Source organism: Haliaeetus albicilla, chromosome Z, assembly GCF_947461875.1.
Source record: "Haliaeetus albicilla chromosome Z, bHalAlb1.1, whole genome shotgun sequence".
In the NCBI taxonomy this organism is placed as follows: Eukaryota; Metazoa; Chordata; class Aves; order Accipitriformes; family Accipitridae; genus Haliaeetus; species Haliaeetus albicilla.
Window position 1 is genome coordinate 18871991 of NC_091516.1, and position 16968 is coordinate 18888958.

Below are 16968 nucleotides of genomic sequence, written 5' to 3' on the forward strand. Positions count from 1 at the left end.
TTTAAAGTGAAGTCATACTTCAAATCTATTTGCAGTCCCTGAATGTTAACAAGCATGTATAATAGAGTTGGCAGTCAAAAAAATATTTAGATTTTCAAAAATGTATAACCATATCCTCTAACAAATGCTTGCAGAGAAGCAGTTGTTGTGGGATAAAAGAAAACTATGACCCTTTGAATAACTGGTTCACAGATAGGAACCAAGGAAAAGTGGAGGAGACTACCAAGACCTGTGCTGTTCAAGATAGTTGTAATATAACATATAAAACAAGGTGGCAAACTTCACAGGTGCAGTTAAATTCTTCCTCTTTGAAACAGCACGAAGCAATAAAATAGATGCAATTCAGTTTTAGGTGAGAAAAGTTAGTTACACATATATTTAGCTGTTAAGATTGTGGAAGCAATTTTATGGAGTGCTCTGAAGAAGTCTGATGTATCCAGCTCCAATTTGACTTTTAATTGTAGCAGACTCACATTGGCGTGGCTTGCCCCATGCTGGCCATGCATCTTGTCAAACCCTCATCTAAGTTCTTTGGAGCACAGCTTTGAACATCAGGATATGGGACTCTGTTTTGGGAGCCGCTGGTGCAGTATGTCAGAACTGAACGGGCTGTTTCCAATAGGAATATCCAATATTGAAGTGCTGAGATTTAGAAGACCAAGTTTGCACTTCATGTGTAGAGATATATTTTTTTTAAGATCTTTTCTCCTTGTCTTGAAAAACAAAACTAATGGAACTACTGTAGAGCTTACACACATAAAAATTGAGCAACAGTAAAAATGGCTCTGAAGTTTTTATTCTTACACATTTTTCATCTCCAACTGACCAGAAAACCACAGAGCAGAAAGCGCATTTATGTATTACCACACCACTAGGATCCAATTATTTACTCACCAGTGGGAATGCTGCCACTTCTCTGGAATAAGGACGATCCCACTTGGAAGAAGTGACACAGTTCAGAGTATGTGGTGACATCTACAAGCAAAAAGACATATTTAGGACATGAAATCACTAAATTCAGTTGAACATACCAGTGCGAACCCTCTTTCAAGTTCATATTACTACATACAAATAACTGCTGTCTAGAGAGTCTCTTGAGAATACCATTCATCTGGGAAAAAAAAGGCAGATTTAAAACAGAAAGCGACTTAGTATCTGGGTTTCTTTCAGTTTGCCTGAAGATACTACCCAAGGTTTGAACGTGGTTCCAGTTTTTCACTAAATCCCCCCAGTATTTAAAAAGTTAATACAGCATTACAAGAATTGAACAGATCTTGAGCCTATAGCAATTTTGTGCTGCAGTTGCTAAAATAATTCATTCAATCTTTATTTTACTGTTAGTTTTAAGGTCATTCCATTTCCCTTCTTAAACCAGATAAATAAGCATCTCCATTACTTTGAGATGGCCTCAAAAATTATAGATCATATGCTTGCATAAATAACTTTCTCTGCTCTCTCAGCAAAGGCCAGACTTCTGACTTGAAACAGTCAAAATTCAAATTTTGAAAAAGTTTAAGGTTTCTAAAAAAGTAAAATTTCAAGAAATTCATGTCTTCACTGTTGCACATAATTATTTTTAATTACTGAAAGACCAGAAAGCAGGCTCACGTAGTCTCAAGTAAGTCTCAAGGGTTAAGCTGATGCTGGTAACTTGCTCTACATGCCATCTTACCTTTAGTGGGTTAATTTGGGGGTCCATCCTGCCCTCCTCTATTTCAGCAATTTCCTGCCGAATACTGATCATTGCATCACAGAATCTGTCCAGCTCTGCCTTGTCTTCAGACTCTGTTGGTTCAATCATAAGTGTCCCTGCCACTGGCCAGGACATGGTTGGAGCATGAAAACCTGATAAAGAAGAAATCATCAGTCACTGACAATAGGTTATGAGTTCATATATACATTAGCTAGCAATTGATTCACAAATGCAGCCCTTTCTATAATCTTTACAGGACTGAACTCATTGGTAGTGTTGGCAGCGTACTGTAGAGGTAAGAGATGAAAGTACCTTAGTGTTTAACACTGAAGGGTAATGCCATTGTCTTATTTACAATACAGTTACACACTGATTTAATGTAACACTCTTAAAACCTGCTCTTTTTGCTTTGTTACTTTTGAGCCCAAAGTATATTGCTTCTTTCCCGGGTTATTTCTGTTCCTGCTGCTCACTTCAGTAGAAGTGTTTTGTCACTTTACCTTCTTAAGACAGGCTGCATGGCAAAGTAAGATGTATAGATTTCTGCACTCGTAAACAAGATAGAACGAAAAGGTGGTCTCTCATGATTCCCTTCCAGTACTACTGCTAATTACAGCCTTGTGACAATTGTATTTTGGCTACAGAGGGTGGAACTTTACTAAATTTATCCATGTAACTCACCTCTGTACCTACTGAAAAGTCTACCTAAAGTGATGCATGCTATTTAAGGCCATAGCAGCCCACTTACTTAAAACAAGCAGGAAGGATGGTTTTTTTGGTATCACAACTGGGCTCTGGATTATTTCACTGACCAGATATTACTGGTTAAAAGGACAGTTGGGTAGGATCAAGCAGTTCAGTGGGTCATCTTGTCTGGCAGCCAGAGTAGCCACGATCAGGTTCTTCACAGCATGTGTACAAAACTGCCTAAACTGTATCAGGATGGAAGCATTTAAATCCTATTATCCTACTTCAAAACTCTTTTTTCTTTTTTTTTTTCCCCTGTTGTTGGAATCTTATTAAGCTCTCGGCTCCAGCCCACTTGCTCCAATGGTTGAGTCATGTAATTGCAAATTTGAAGGGGCAGTTTACAAAACTGGGGAGGTAGCAGCAGATTTGCATCTGCAACTCAACAGATGCAAATATCTCTCTAAGCCCTTAATGAACATGGTAAGACTTGAAATGATCGTGACAGGTTCACCATCCATAAGCACAGGACTAGAATGTTTCTGGCTCCCTTTAGAAGAAATCGAGGAAATTCATATTTACACTGCTATTTTTAAAAAAAGACATTTGACTTACCATAATCCTGAAGTCTCTTAGCAAGATCTACAGCTTCAATGTTTGCTGTTTTTTTGAAAGGTCTCGTATCCAAAATGAATTCATGGGCTACATAACCTGTAAACAAAAAAGTGTACCTTGTTTACTTACTAGGAGAATAACACAATCTACCAAGCAGTCTATTCTGACTGGTTTTGTGGAGAACATGGCAAAAAGACAAATTAAAACATATCCACTTGCACAAAAACTCAAACCTGAGAAATTATCAGGTAAGAGATACACAACTCGGTATTTGAAGACTGGCCCTCTGAGTCCCATGTCACATTAAGAAGAGTCCTCACTTCCAACATGAGAACTAGGAAAGGGTGGCCAAAGTAGATCCTATAATTTACAAGTACTCTGAAAAATAACTGAATTTGTCAGTAGCCCAACACCATTTGGGTCTTAGGCTTGAATTAGCCATGTACAAGATAATGTTTCATGTTATGCCACAGAAAAGCTCCAATCTGCTGTTATAGAAAGGCTAAAGACATAAGTTATCTAAATTTATATCCATGATCCTGGAGAACCTTGTTCCATTTCATTGCTGAATCCTTCAAAATTTGCAACTTCCATTCACTTCTGTGAGGAAATAATATATTCTCTTAAAATGCAACCTGCAGGTTTAGCCAGGGTGTACTCCATTAAATTTAAGACATATCTTTTGAAGAGCATACCTATTGTACTCAAATGTTCTTTGGTGCTATTCAACTTAAGCAAAATAGCATTTTCTGATAGTTACTCTACTGTAACAGATAATTCTTTCACCTCATTCATTACTTCTGTCCTGCTGCAAGACTAGAGAGCTGCAGAAGGGAACTAGAATGTAGCTAAAATATTTTGCATTGCCAAGGGGATTCTCCCCCATCTCACAAGGGAGAATAAGGAGCGGAAACAAGAGAAATTTGTTGGGTTTTGGGTTTTTTTTTTCCAGAGAACATGTGTAAGGGAAAGTACAGGTCCAAAAATTGCTTCCAGTTCTTAAATTGTTGTGCTTTTGGTTATTGGAAATTTGGAGGTCTCAACTTTGTTGCTACTCCTTTTTCTACTGTTCATTACTCTGCTACTAGACTTCAAGGAGAACAATCTGAATGCCAAGGTTGACTCCATGTTTTGTCATAATTTCATCTAATTACAAACAGGCATTTTTCTTCTAAGTATCTCAGTTTCATTGCAATACCTCCACAGAAGCAGTGTGGGAGGTTATTTCTCTCCTTGTGAACAATGTGAAGAGAAGTTTGAGATGCAGCTGTCATATAGCATTAAAAAAGAATCATATCGCAAGCCAACTTCTACACTAGGAAAAAAAAAGTCAGCTTTGTAGAAGAGAACATTGTCCAATACTTGCCTCTTGCTCCTCTGAAAAGGATTTTGTAGTGCTTCTCTAGCCTCTTTGCCATATAGTTTGCATTTAGTATAGCAATCTCAGAAGCATGTTTCAGACCCTTTGCTCCCATTGTCTGAAAGAGGAATAACATGAAGAAACAGATCTAAAAACATTCCCAAGCAAGCTAAGTGCGTTCATGTCCTGGCAAGCATGATAGACAACAGCACCTTAATGCATCTGTGTAGTTTTAAGGCAGTCACACTGCTATTACACCTTTCCACCCTACACTCACAGAAAAGCACTGGGATTACTTGAGAGCAAGTTTGGTATACATAACTTATGAGACTGCTTACTGTGTAAGATTTTTTGCTTGAAGTCAACAAGTGAGCAACCCAAACCTTTCCTCAAACTGAGAAGCTCTGAAGTGAATAGAAAAAAGTGAGCAGAACTCAAGAATGTCATCAGCACATTTGTAAGAACTGCACATGCTGCCTGTCACCATCCTTACCCCCAGGGAAAGCATCCAGAGAGCTGCGCAAGAATCTATGTATGCTGTCTGTACAGATTATCCCAGCAACTCAAACTCTGCTTGCCCGTATCATGTCACAGATGATACTGCCCATTAGCAGAGACCAGAGCCAACTGAACACAGATGCACTTATTTCTGTGTTAAAGCACAGCAAAAGAACACTGCTGGAATTGAGCTGTGGTTGAATTTCTTAACACTCCACTTAGAAGTCAAGTTGGCAAAGGAGACAGCCAAAACAGCCTTCCAAGTAGCCCCTTTAGATGGGACAGTGTAAACAGATGGCACTTTACATTGCAAAGAAACAGCTTCCCTTAAAAATTTACTACAGTTTAAATATTCTGTAATAGGAACCAGCTTACAGTCACAAGTGATTTTTACCCACAGCCGAAAAGCCACCATGGAAGTTGTACCAGCTCATATTTGCTCATTTCAAATTCTTGAAGAGCTGGTTTCCCTGGGAGCGGAAGGTTCCATGGTTAGAGTATCAAACGGGCTACAGGCTACTCTGAATAGATGCTGCCCTTACATTTGCCATTCCAAGTCTTTCTTTCACTGAAGGCTTTAAAAGTTGCTCAGAGTCCCAGCACGCCCTCTTCTCAAACAGAATTTGAATCTACACTCATCTCTGTTAGCTGAATACTTCCATATATGTAACCAAATATTTGCAGGCTTATCACTAAATTGCAATGCATTAAAAAATTACATAGATCATGATCCAGTTGTCGCATACGCAAAGCCAAAACTAAGTTCAGTTTTCAAATTCAGTAAAATCCCCTGGAATTCAAGTTCTTATTGAACAGATTTTGAAAAGTTAAATGTTACATACAGGTCAAGTATAACAATACTGCAGCATACAACCAAAAATATTCTTGGAAGAACAGTAATTACCAAGCAGCTTTTAAACATGAAAATTTAAATGTCAGAGACAGTGGAAGAGCAAGCTTGGTTGCAGCTTTCTGCCTTATGTCCACTTGTCTCAAGAATTATTACAGACAAGAGACAGAAGAATTAAGCAGGCTGAATAGATACAGCAGTTGTCCTGCCATCCTTCCCTATTGCAACAGATGGCAATAGGCTGTTCCATTGTCCTGCCGGAAAACAAGGAGATTCAAAGGATGTAAATAACCTATGACTGTCCCATAGTAATTTCAGTCTGTGCCAACATCTTGTGACGAGTTGCTCTTAAACCTGTTCATCTGGTTCCAGTGGTCCTCAGACTTGTTGAAACAGAAACAGACCCTCAGCTGATAGTCCTTATAAAAGTCTACACACCTTGATATACACCCAGGAAATTGGCAATATAGCACTGGAACCCCAAGGTGCAGCACTGACAGTACCCAAAGGACATGCATCCTTATCCAGCTGTATTTTGATGACAGGGTGGGTAGGCAAGTAGGGTGCCAAATGTTTCTTCCTAAAACAAAAACATTGATTTTAGAACTTAAATGTGTGTTCCTGTGTTACCATTTCTGGACAGTTTCAACTGTAGCTTCTCTTCACCGTCCTTCTAAACACAGTCCTCCAGGAAGCTGGAGAAAGTTTATTAACGTAACTGGTGATAATGGAGGATGACACTCAGTCTTCATTCTATCATAAGATACTCATGCAGCTATCCAAATCAAAATGATTTTTTTTAAAAGAATAAGATTATTTTCTTCTAAAGAAATATGATTGCATATAGAATAGATTCACGTAATTCATGTACCACTTCTGCATTCTGGACTACATACAGTATCAGCCCTCAAAGTCCATGGGTCATGTCTGCATTTACTCAGAAAACAGAGTGCTGAGCAAGGTCTACCATACACACTAAAGGGCCAACATGAAAGCCAGGGTTTGGGAATACATGTGGACCTCACCATTCATGAGATCAGCACATGACAAAGAAGGACAAAAGTTTACAAACAACAGTACACCTTCCCATTCATGGCTCTGTACTTAAGCCAACCATGATTCACTAAGAGATTTTTTTTTTTTAAAGAAAAGGCTACTAAAGAGATACCCACACTCCAATTGGTCCCATTCCAGGTCCTCCTCCTCCATGGGGAATGCAAAAGGTTTTGTGAAGGTTTAAGTGAGAGACATCAGAGCCGTAATCTCCAGGACGACACAGGCCCACCTGTGAAGGGAATACTCTGTTTCAAAACATTCTTCATGTGCCATTTTAAGACCTATTACTTCATTTAAGAAAAATAGGTTGAAAAAGATGTTATATGTTTTCCATTTTTCTTTAATGTGATGCATCATAAGAAAGAATTGATGCAAACAATTTTTTTCTTTAGGAATTCTTACTCAAGTCTGTAAAGAATGTCTTTGACAAAGATCAGGCAGACTAAGCCAATTTCAGTGTACAACTCATACATCTTATAACACATTTCAGGCAAAACCAGCTAAAAGATAATTATTTCCACCATCTAATTTTTATTACTGTTCTTGGAAACCTCACCTCTCCCCCCAAACACTGTGCCATCTTGTGAGGAAGCTGTGTTATGGTCTGAACTGAGTACTACTGTGCTATTTTTATTCCAAGCAAACATACACTCCCAGTTGTAATAAATCTGCCCCCGAGATTTTGTACCTGGGCATTCATATTTGCTCCATCTAAGTAAACCTGGCCTCCATGTTTGTGAATCAGTTCACACACATCTCCAATCTCCTCTTCAAACACACCATTGGTGGAAGGGTATGTGATCATGATGGCTGCCAAATTCTCTTTGTGCTTGTCCACCTGGTGGCAGGGAGGGAGAAAGAAAAAAGGTCATTGAGGCTCCTAAAGCTTCTTAAGAGCAGATTTCTACAAAAATCTGTAATTAAGGTCATCGAGTGTTTTACAGGTAAGAAGCAAGTCTATCAGCAGGTAGTCTAAGTCATTTACAGTCAGCAAAAGACACTGCGCTCTTTCCTTCAGCAATACTTACAGAAAAATAGTATTTTCTCAATAAATCAGAACTTTAAATCAGAGAAGAAGGCATGGTATTAAAAGATACGTGTCTAATAGTCACTTCTGGGACCTTAAGACAAGTCAAGTGACACATCTAGCCTTCAAGGTATTGTGATCTAATGACCATCCCCCTGCTTTCAGCAATACAGTTCTATGACTACCATAAAAGCCTGCTGAAATATGTGTTTTTGGAAATGTGTCCTGCTAATTCCTTGGATTCCCAAGATTCACCTGCAGCCAGTCTACTCAAAAAAGTGAAAAAAGTTGCCTAGCAACACCTTCTCCAGCAGAGGTGGGCTTGAACTTCGCTAAGCAAAGGCTAAAGTGCCGTTTCAAATGCTTCACACTGATGAACACGCTTCATTCATTTCAAATACTAGATGTAGACCGAAAAGGTCTGCTATAAAAGATCCTACTGTGTAGAAAACCACTCTGAGCCACTCCTGCACCAAAGAGCCTCAAATTAAAGGAAATCTCACAAGTGTCACATGGTAGTGCCTGAGTGAGCAAAAAAAGCAAGAATTACTTATCCTTTTCAAGCATGTATTCACTATTATTGCCCTATTTTCTCTCAAAGAAAAGTCTGATTCAGCTACCAATGCTATTACCTGTAGAGGAGAAGGAGTATTCCTGCCTTGAGAAGTAAAGATAATTAAATACTTGCCATTGCTTTTAAATGGGAGATATCAATGCTTCCATTTTTATCCACTTCAATTGGCTGAATCTTCATCCCCGCCATTTGTGCACTTGCTGGATTTGTACCGTGAGCAGATTTAGGAATAAGGCAAACCTTAGGAGGAAAAAAGAAGCAGGGGCTAAAGTATAACTGGTTAAAAAGTCCTAAAGCATTATGGTCTATGCTCAGCTACAAATCATTATCAGAGTTTTCAAAGAGGATCCCAAGGGAATGTTTACTGGCAAATTTCCACTTTGAAGTGGAAGGATGAAGTTGAAGGATGCAACTCAATTTTCTTTGAAAAAAAGCCATTCAAGTATCAGCATCTAAATACTCATTAGGAAAATAAAGTTTCATTTGCTGCGTAAATCATATTTAGGGCTGAAGTTCCAGAATATTATCTCAAGAGACTCACATTGAAAATCCTCTCCTCTCACCCCTCTTTTTTTAAAGGCTAATTTTTTTTTTACAGTAATCAGTCTCCATATGAACAATGACTTGAAAGGAAAAACTATCTAATTCCAACTTCCCACTACATCTTCAGCTGACTGCCAAAGCATTTTCTTCTGTATTCCATTCAGAACAAAAATTTAGACTGAAGTATTTTGGCTATAGCTAAGAAGTTTCAGACAGCTACTTACATGCTTGATACAGTTAATTTAAAAAGAAAAAAAAGAAGTACTTTTACTTAAATAAATGAGGTTCTTGTTACTAATAGTTAGGAAAATGGAGCTCAGGATATTTCCAGACATTTGCTAGCAACTCCACCCCTTCTAAAGACAATAAATATACCTTGTCTAAAAAAATCCTTTGCTTCTATTCAGTGAGGATATTGAAACATTTGGCTATTATAATTCTCTTGGAAAGATTAAGTTAACTAGGTGTATTAAGTAAGTTACTTAAACTTAGCTGCATTAAATAACTAGCAGTAAGCTGCTTTGTTTTCATGAGAAACTGCTTGCTGGTCTCTACCTCATATTCCACAGAGATGCTGAGACAAATGTTAATGCTTTAAAAGCTATTTCAAGGAACCAACCCAACTGTCTCAGCACCTGGATATTTCCTTTTCCTGCAGTGAACTGTCAATGTTTTACTGTGCAGCTGTGCTGAAAGGAAACACAGGGATTCCAGCCCCAGTGCTGGGAAGCACTGTGGCACATCTGTAGTCATTTCGGCTGCATAACAGAAATGTAAAGTGAGTCTAGATTGCCACTCAGTCTTGCTGAGTTGCATCTGCAGCTGCTGGGTACAGAAGTTATTGATCAGGCAAAAAAGCGGACAGATGTGAGCTGTCAGTTAAAGTAGATACTTTTTTTTCTATGAGACACCACCAAATCTGGATGCTGGGATTGACAGACTTCTGGTCTGGGTTAATCTGGCTCTTCTTATATCACAAACATGCAATCATCTCTCCAAAACGAAACTTGCTACCACCAACTTTTCACATTTATGTATTTCAACCTATTTCACTTCCAATCAAACTTATACCTAAAACCTACGATTAACACAGCCCTTCTTCCAGGCATCACAGCTTGTTCAGAAAGCACCTAAAGGAACAATATTACTTTCAGATTTTTCAGCTATAACTGCCTGCCATTAAGTAAAAATAAAGAATTCTCTTTAAAAGAAAATTAGAATTCAAAATGCTATTAAACATAATGTACTAGTAAGAACTGATTCCTCTTTGGGGTTAACTACAGTTGTATCAACTCTCAGGTTTACAAAAACTCTCTTTTGTCAGGTTACAATGGTATAGCTGAGAAGTGACTCTTTGAGTTCAAAGTTTCAGGTAGTTAGTATAGAAGAGAATAGAAATCAAGCCTTTAGACTTGCATTACCAACTGAAGATGATCCTCAGTGAATCAAAACTGATGAGCATTATTCAGCTACAGTTTTTGTCGCCCTTGTGAAGCAAGGTTACCTCCATATATCCTACAGAAATTTATTTGAAACAGTTTGAATGGACAAGAACTAGATGAACCTTGAGACTTTTATGAGTAGCTACCAAGGCATACCAAAGGCTTGTCTGCTTCTTCTGTCAGGAGTGGCTATACTTGAACCAACTGACATTATAAGCAATATAAATTTTAGATAATCAGTTCCTGTTCCCCTTGTAACTGAAAAAGCTGGAGAGGGAGTGTGATACCACCTTGAAAAAGCAAAAAACTGTCATTGCCCATTTTCTTCTGAGGCATGGACATCTGGGCCTAGATCCATCTCACTGAAGATCTGTATCACTGTCTCACATTCATGATTAGCCTGTGTGATGGCTTAAATTGTTAGGTCTGCCCATTGATCACGAGCCCATCTGTAGGTTTTAGGTCTCTCCCTAAATCTCCTGATGTTTCATGGGCCCACTGAGCTATGAATAACTCATCCTTAAGTTCCCAGTCCAGGTCTACCTGAGTCACTTCAATTCTGGCAGCCTGGTCTACCTGCTCATTGTTCTGGTTTTCTTCAGTGGTGATGCCCTTGGGCTTGTGAGCATCTGTATGACATATCCCTTTACAGTAATGCTTTCTACCTGGGCAGCAATGCCTTGCCAGAATGCAGCAGTCCAGAAGGGTTTACCTCTGCGCTGCCAGTTGGTCTGTTTCAAGTGATGCAGTCACCTTCACAGGGCATTTGCCACCATTCATGAGTCAGTATTAACATAAAGTGCTGGCTGCTTTTGTTGTTCAGCTGTCTCTAGGGCCAGCTTCTTCAGACTGGTTCAACTTGCCTTCTCCTTTGATGGCTTTGACTACTTGTTGTGTAGGACTCTGCACAGCAGCCTTCCACTTCCGATGGTTTCCTGCGATGCAACAGGATCTGGTAAGCAGACCATAGTGCTTTTCATCTTCTGATAACTCATTATATGGTGGTACTTCTTTTGCATGAGTCGCCTCTTTGAGTGATGCTCTGAAATTTTTGCCTTCTGATGAGTCCATGATCTTCTTCAGGATTCCTAGGCAGCTGGGGTTCCCCATCCAAGCCTGTTGCATGACCAACACTACCCACTTTATGCAGTGTCCTTTGAACATCCAGTACAGCACAGGCAATCATGGTGCTAAGAGAAGCTGTGCTTCTGTATCAACTTCTGAGGCAGCTCAGCCCCCCTCGTACACTACTAGTACCTCTTTTTCAGTCAGAGTGTAGTGGGCCTTGGATCTTCAATACATCCAGCTCCAAAACCCTAAAGGCTGACCTTGCATTGCTCCAGATGTTTTCTGTCTGAGGCTCCAGTTGAGGGTGTGCTCCCCAGCTGCAGTGTAGAGTATGTTTCTCACAGCTGGTCCCATCCAGATGGGCCCAAGGGCTACCGCATGAACTATCTCCTCTTTGATCTGTTCAAAGGCCTGTTGCTGCTCAGGGCCCCACTCAAAAAAGTTCTTCTTTAGGATCACTCAATAGAGAGGGCTCACAAGCTGACTGTAATCTGCCATACACATGCATTCTCCAGTAATCCACAATGCCTAGACAAGTCTGTGTTCTCTTCTTGCTAGCTGGTGGGGACATAGATATTATCTTATTGATTGCAGCCCCAGGGGTGTGACATTCATCTTGCTTTTTTAGTCCCAAGAACTGGATGCCTTGTGCAGGTCCGTTTACCTTTCTTTGGTTTCACAGCAAAACCAGCTTTCCAAATGACCTGGATTATTCTCTTCCCCTTCTCAAATGCTTCCTCTGCTGTGTTGCCCCATACAATGATGTCATCCATGTATTGCAGGTGTTCAGGGGCTTTACCCTGTTCCAGTGCAGTCCATATCAGTCAAAGACTGATAGGTAGGTAGGTCTGTGCTCCAGCCCTGGGGCAGTCATTTCCAGGTGTATTGGACACCCCACCACATGAAAGCAAACTGTGGCTGGTGCTCTGCTGCTAAAGGGATAAAGAAAAATGCTTTGGCAATATCAATTGTGTCATACTGCTTGGCCACCTTTGACTCCTGTTCATATTGAGTTCTAGCTTGTCCCACACGGCAGCACTCAATGGTGGCATCACTTTGTTCAGGCCATGATAGTCCACTGTGAACCTCCACTCCCTGTCAGATTTTTGCACGGGCCTTATGGGACTATTTAAGGGTTATTAAGTCTTGCTTACCACTCCTTGGCTCTCCAACAGATGAATCAACTTACAAATAGTAACCAGGGAGTCTTGGCTGGTGCGATACTACCACTGGTGCACTGTCACAGTAGCAACCAGCACCTGCTGTTCTTTGTCATGCAGCAACCCTACAATGGAGGGGCCAGGCAAGGTAGACAGTTATTTAGTCTTCTTTTGTGTCTGCTGTGGCTACACCAAAGGCCCATCAGTACCTTCTTTGGTCCTTGAATACCCTCTCCTGAGATAGTCTATTCCAAGGATACATGGAGTCTCCAGGCCATAACAACAGGATGCTTCTGCCATTTGTGCCATGTTAGGCTCACCTCAGCCTCCAACACAGACGACTATTGACATCCGCCTGTCACTCCACAAATCCAGATAGGTCCCGCCCCCTTCTACCCTGATAACATTATGGTACACTGTGTACCAGTATCCACCAAAGCCTTATACCCCTGTGGATCCAATGTGCGAGGCCACTGAATCCATACAGTCCATTAAACTTTGTTATCCCCTTCTCCACCTAGCCAGAGGCAAGGACGCTTTACTCCTGGTTGTAGTATTCACTCTGACTCCTGTGGCGTCACACCACAAGTCCCTTCACCAAACTCAGGAGGAGAGGCATTTTCAGCCCTTATTCTGTGTCTGGGGGACTGCTGGTTGCTTTCCACTGTCTTGGCAGCAATTAGTGCAGCAACCTTCTTGGTTGGTCCCTCTTAGCGGCTGTCTTCCCCTGCAGTTCAGGTATACGTGCTTCTTGCTTGAAGATGAGTGCACTATCCCTGTTCCTTGTGTCCTACCCCAGCCACGCAGGAAGAACCAGAGGATGCCATATGGTGTGCACCTGGGACTCCCTTTCCCTCTGGCAGGGGGAGGCTGACTCCATAGGGTACCCTTGACAGCCAGGACACTTTCTGTGGGGATGAGAAGTGGAGGCATTACCTTTGAAACACCCTGGAACTGGCAAGACAGTCTCTCCACAGTTGGTATCTCAAGATGTGGCCGGTCCATCATCACCAGTGAGTTGGCATATGATACTGATGCATCTTCCACAGACCTCCTTTACATGGCCCATGTGTACTGGACATCATGCAGATCTGTGGAGACCTGTTTGTTGTCCAGTTCACTGTAGACTGCCTCTGCCACTGCTAATTCTCTTACATACTGAACACCTTCCTCGGCAGAGGTTTAATTGCCTCAGTAATTGACAAGAACACCCTTGAGAGGACACTTCACACTCAACAGGAACCACCTCCAGAGGCTGCAGATTGTCAACTGTCTTCTGATTCCTTTGTTGATTCCCTGGTTCCTAACAAGGGATCCCAGCTGCTGGGCTTCTCTGCCCTCAATTCCTGGCTATCCCCTTCAGCATCCCAGCATTTGAGCAACCAGGCAGCAATATGCTTGCCTGGCTGGCAGCTGTAACTTTTCTGCACATTTTGGAGCTTGGTCAGGGTTAGGGATGGGGTGGTTTCTGCCTTTTGGATGACTTCCGTCGCTTCCTCTTTATGTTTCCTTGCCAAAGGACTGGCTTCCTGATCAGACCCTTCCTCCTCCTCCTCCTCCTTTACTAATTGATGGTACAGTTCTGTTGACCTCCACTGCCAGTGCTTCCTGTTTACTACTGGGGCAAGCACTGTAGTTGAGGTTTGGGTCCCTGTCTCAGCCATCATGTCCTTAGAGGTAGAGGCCCACTTTCCCTTGCTGCTGTGACAGTGCTAGACAGAAGCTCAGCAGGCACAGGTCAAGCCCCAGAACAGTACTAGAAGCTGCTGGGTCTCATGAGGTAGGTAATGCACCCTTCCATCCTGTAGTGTGCCAATTCAACAGGATTGCATGCCTGTTCAGGTGTAAAATCCCAGGTTATAGGAGGTGATAATAGCCCTAGGCACCTGCCCAAACCCTCCTACACACCCTGTCACCCAGGGATCAACTGCCTCGGGGCACGTTTCTCTGTCAGCTCAGCAACAAGTTGTTTACTCTTATGCCAGGACCAAACCAGGTTCCACACACCCAACAACAAGCCAACAATGTTAGATAATAGGATCAAACATCTTACACAAGGATGTACAAAAAACTCAGGAGCCCACGCAACAGAGCTGGACACATCAACCCCAGAGGAGAAGAGGGAGGTGTAATCCCTTGTTCTTTCCACAAGGTAGCTCATGCAGCACAGAAATGGCATCACAGCCAGGGCCGTATGCTAGTCCAGGCATACAGCCATTGCTTTTATCAAAATGTTTCCAAGCACAGTGAAATACATTGATAAGCAGCACAGCAAACAGCAAAAGCCAAAAGCAGCCATTAAAAAGCCCTAGACTCTAATACAGAGTAAAGCAAGCAAGCTCTGTGACCCACCCAGGAGCCTGCCAATTAACAAATTAACATGCTCAGATCAAAACTGTCATTACCTCAAGCCCCACACTGGATGCTAAAAAGGACTGTGACGGGTTGACCCAGCCAGTGGCCAAACACCCATGCAGCTGCTCACTCACTCCCATCTCCCATGGGATGAGGAGTAAATAGAAGTAAGGTGAGAAGACTCGGACTGAGAGAATGACAGTTTAATAGAGAAAACGAAAGCTGCGTACACAAGCAAAGAAGCAAGAAGAGGAATTAATTCATTACTTCCCATGGCCAGGCAGATGTCCAGCCACTTCCTGGAAAGCTGGGCCCCAGTACACGTAATGGTTGCTCGGGAAGAAAAATGCTGTAACCATGACCTTCCCTGCTTTGTCCTCCTTTTCCTGAGCTTTTATTGCTGAGCATGCCATTATATGGCATAAAATATCCCTTTGGTCAGTTTGGGTCAGCTGTCCTGTCTGTGTCTCTCCCAACCTCTTGCCCACCCCCAGCCCTCTCTCTGGGGGAGTACAGGGGGTGGGGCAGGGCGGAGTGGGAGAGAGAGAAAGCCATGACACTGTGCAAGCACTGTTCAGCAATAGCCAAACATCCCTGTCTTACCAACACTGCTTTAGCCACAAATCCAAAGCACAGCAACATATGGGCTGCAATGGAGAAAATTAACTCCTCATTCCCACTGTCTGAAAAAAAGACTTTTAAGATGGTACCTATGATCCATGAGGGAAGCAGGGAATACAGAAAGCTTGTCACAGACGAGCATACACAACCTAGTTTCCCTCTAGGTGAGTCCCAGCCGCTGAATCAACTCTTCTTTCTCCACTTCCCACCTAAAGCTCTTTCCCACATGAGTGTTGACACTTACAGTTCTATGACGTTCTCCTTTTGCATTTAAATAAGCTTTGATTGCAGCCAAACCTGCATACTCTCCTTGGGCTCCGCTGCAAGAGGAATACAAACCCCATTACACAAGCACACAAACCAGAAAGGGCCAGCTCTCTACTGAAACTTCAAAATTGTCCAGCCCTAATCCTTCTCAATAACTTTAGGTAAGTGTCAGCAACTTAAAAGAAGCACATCCCATGGGTTAAATTACAAATAGACAAGCATTAATTAACTACTCCTGCCTCTTTTGCAAACAGTGGATGAAAAATGTTATGCCGTTTTATGTGCTTACATTATGATGTTAAATCCTTTTGGTAACTGAGTTGATCCTCATTTCTGCACCTAGCAGGGGACCGTGTGCTTGACTACAGAGAGGTAGACTGATACTGAAATGCATAGTAAAGTGTATGCAGTGAAACATAAGAACTCCTTCAGTGACATCCTAAGTGTAAAGTAAGTCCTTGATGCTCATTTTATATCAAAACTACTAACAGACATAAACAGGCTGCAGCAGTACCCATTCAGATCTGCTTTATCTATTTCAGTGAGCATGCAGATCCTAGGCATTCTTCCGTCAAACCTAGTATTACCTAGTGCATCAAATATCAGTTTCAACAATTATATAGTTGCCAGCTTATACAGCTTACTCCTATTTCAAATCTTTCATTTTAGCTCATAGGAGGGTATCAGTAACATCACCATTTTAAGCAAGCAATGGTGGAGAAACCAGCCTTCATAGAAAGGAAAACATGGGGGGAAAAAACCCATTAAAATAATAGAAAAGACCAAATCATTAAACTTTCAGAAGAGATGAGACAAAGTAAGGTTCTGCAGTCTTGAAAAAACAAATCTTGTTTTCATAACCTGGCATTCAAGGCTTCTCTTTATCAAATTTAATTTTAGAAACTTCTTTCACTTTTGGCTTGCACATTTTCTTTAGAGATAAGTTTTTGGAATCATGTTAAGGAGCAAATGTTCAGGAAAAAATTCCTACCTGTTTGGTTGGAAGGAGATTTTGTCATAGCCAGTAATCTCACATAGGTCCTTCTCTAAATCCTTGAAAAGCTGCTGATACCCTTGAGCTTGATCCAGGGGCACAAAAGGGTGGATGTTGGCAAATTCCTTCCATGAAATAGGCTGTTTAAAAAAAAAAAA

General features: G+C 41.4%; 1 protein-coding gene across 1 annotated transcript in view; it reads right to left on the reverse strand.

The window, feature by feature from the left end:
• Positions 1–16968, reverse strand: part of GLDC (glycine decarboxylase) — a 50492-nt gene that overhangs the window by 745 nt on the left and 32779 nt on the right. The window contains exons 15-24 of the mRNA XM_069776039.1: positions 16808–16950; positions 15794–15869; positions 8475–8600; positions 7448–7597; positions 6876–6988; positions 6142–6283; positions 4362–4473; positions 2996–3091; positions 1673–1845; positions 895–975 (exon numbers count right to left, since the gene is read on the reverse strand). Coding sequence (XP_069632140.1) covers positions 895–975; positions 1673–1845; positions 2996–3091; positions 4362–4473; positions 6142–6283; positions 6876–6988; positions 7448–7597; positions 8475–8600; positions 15794–15869; positions 16808–16950 — 1212 coding nt within the window. The remainder of the gene's footprint in view (positions 1–894; positions 976–1672; positions 1846–2995; positions 3092–4361; positions 4474–6141; positions 6284–6875; positions 6989–7447; positions 7598–8474; positions 8601–15793; positions 15870–16807; positions 16951–16968) is intronic.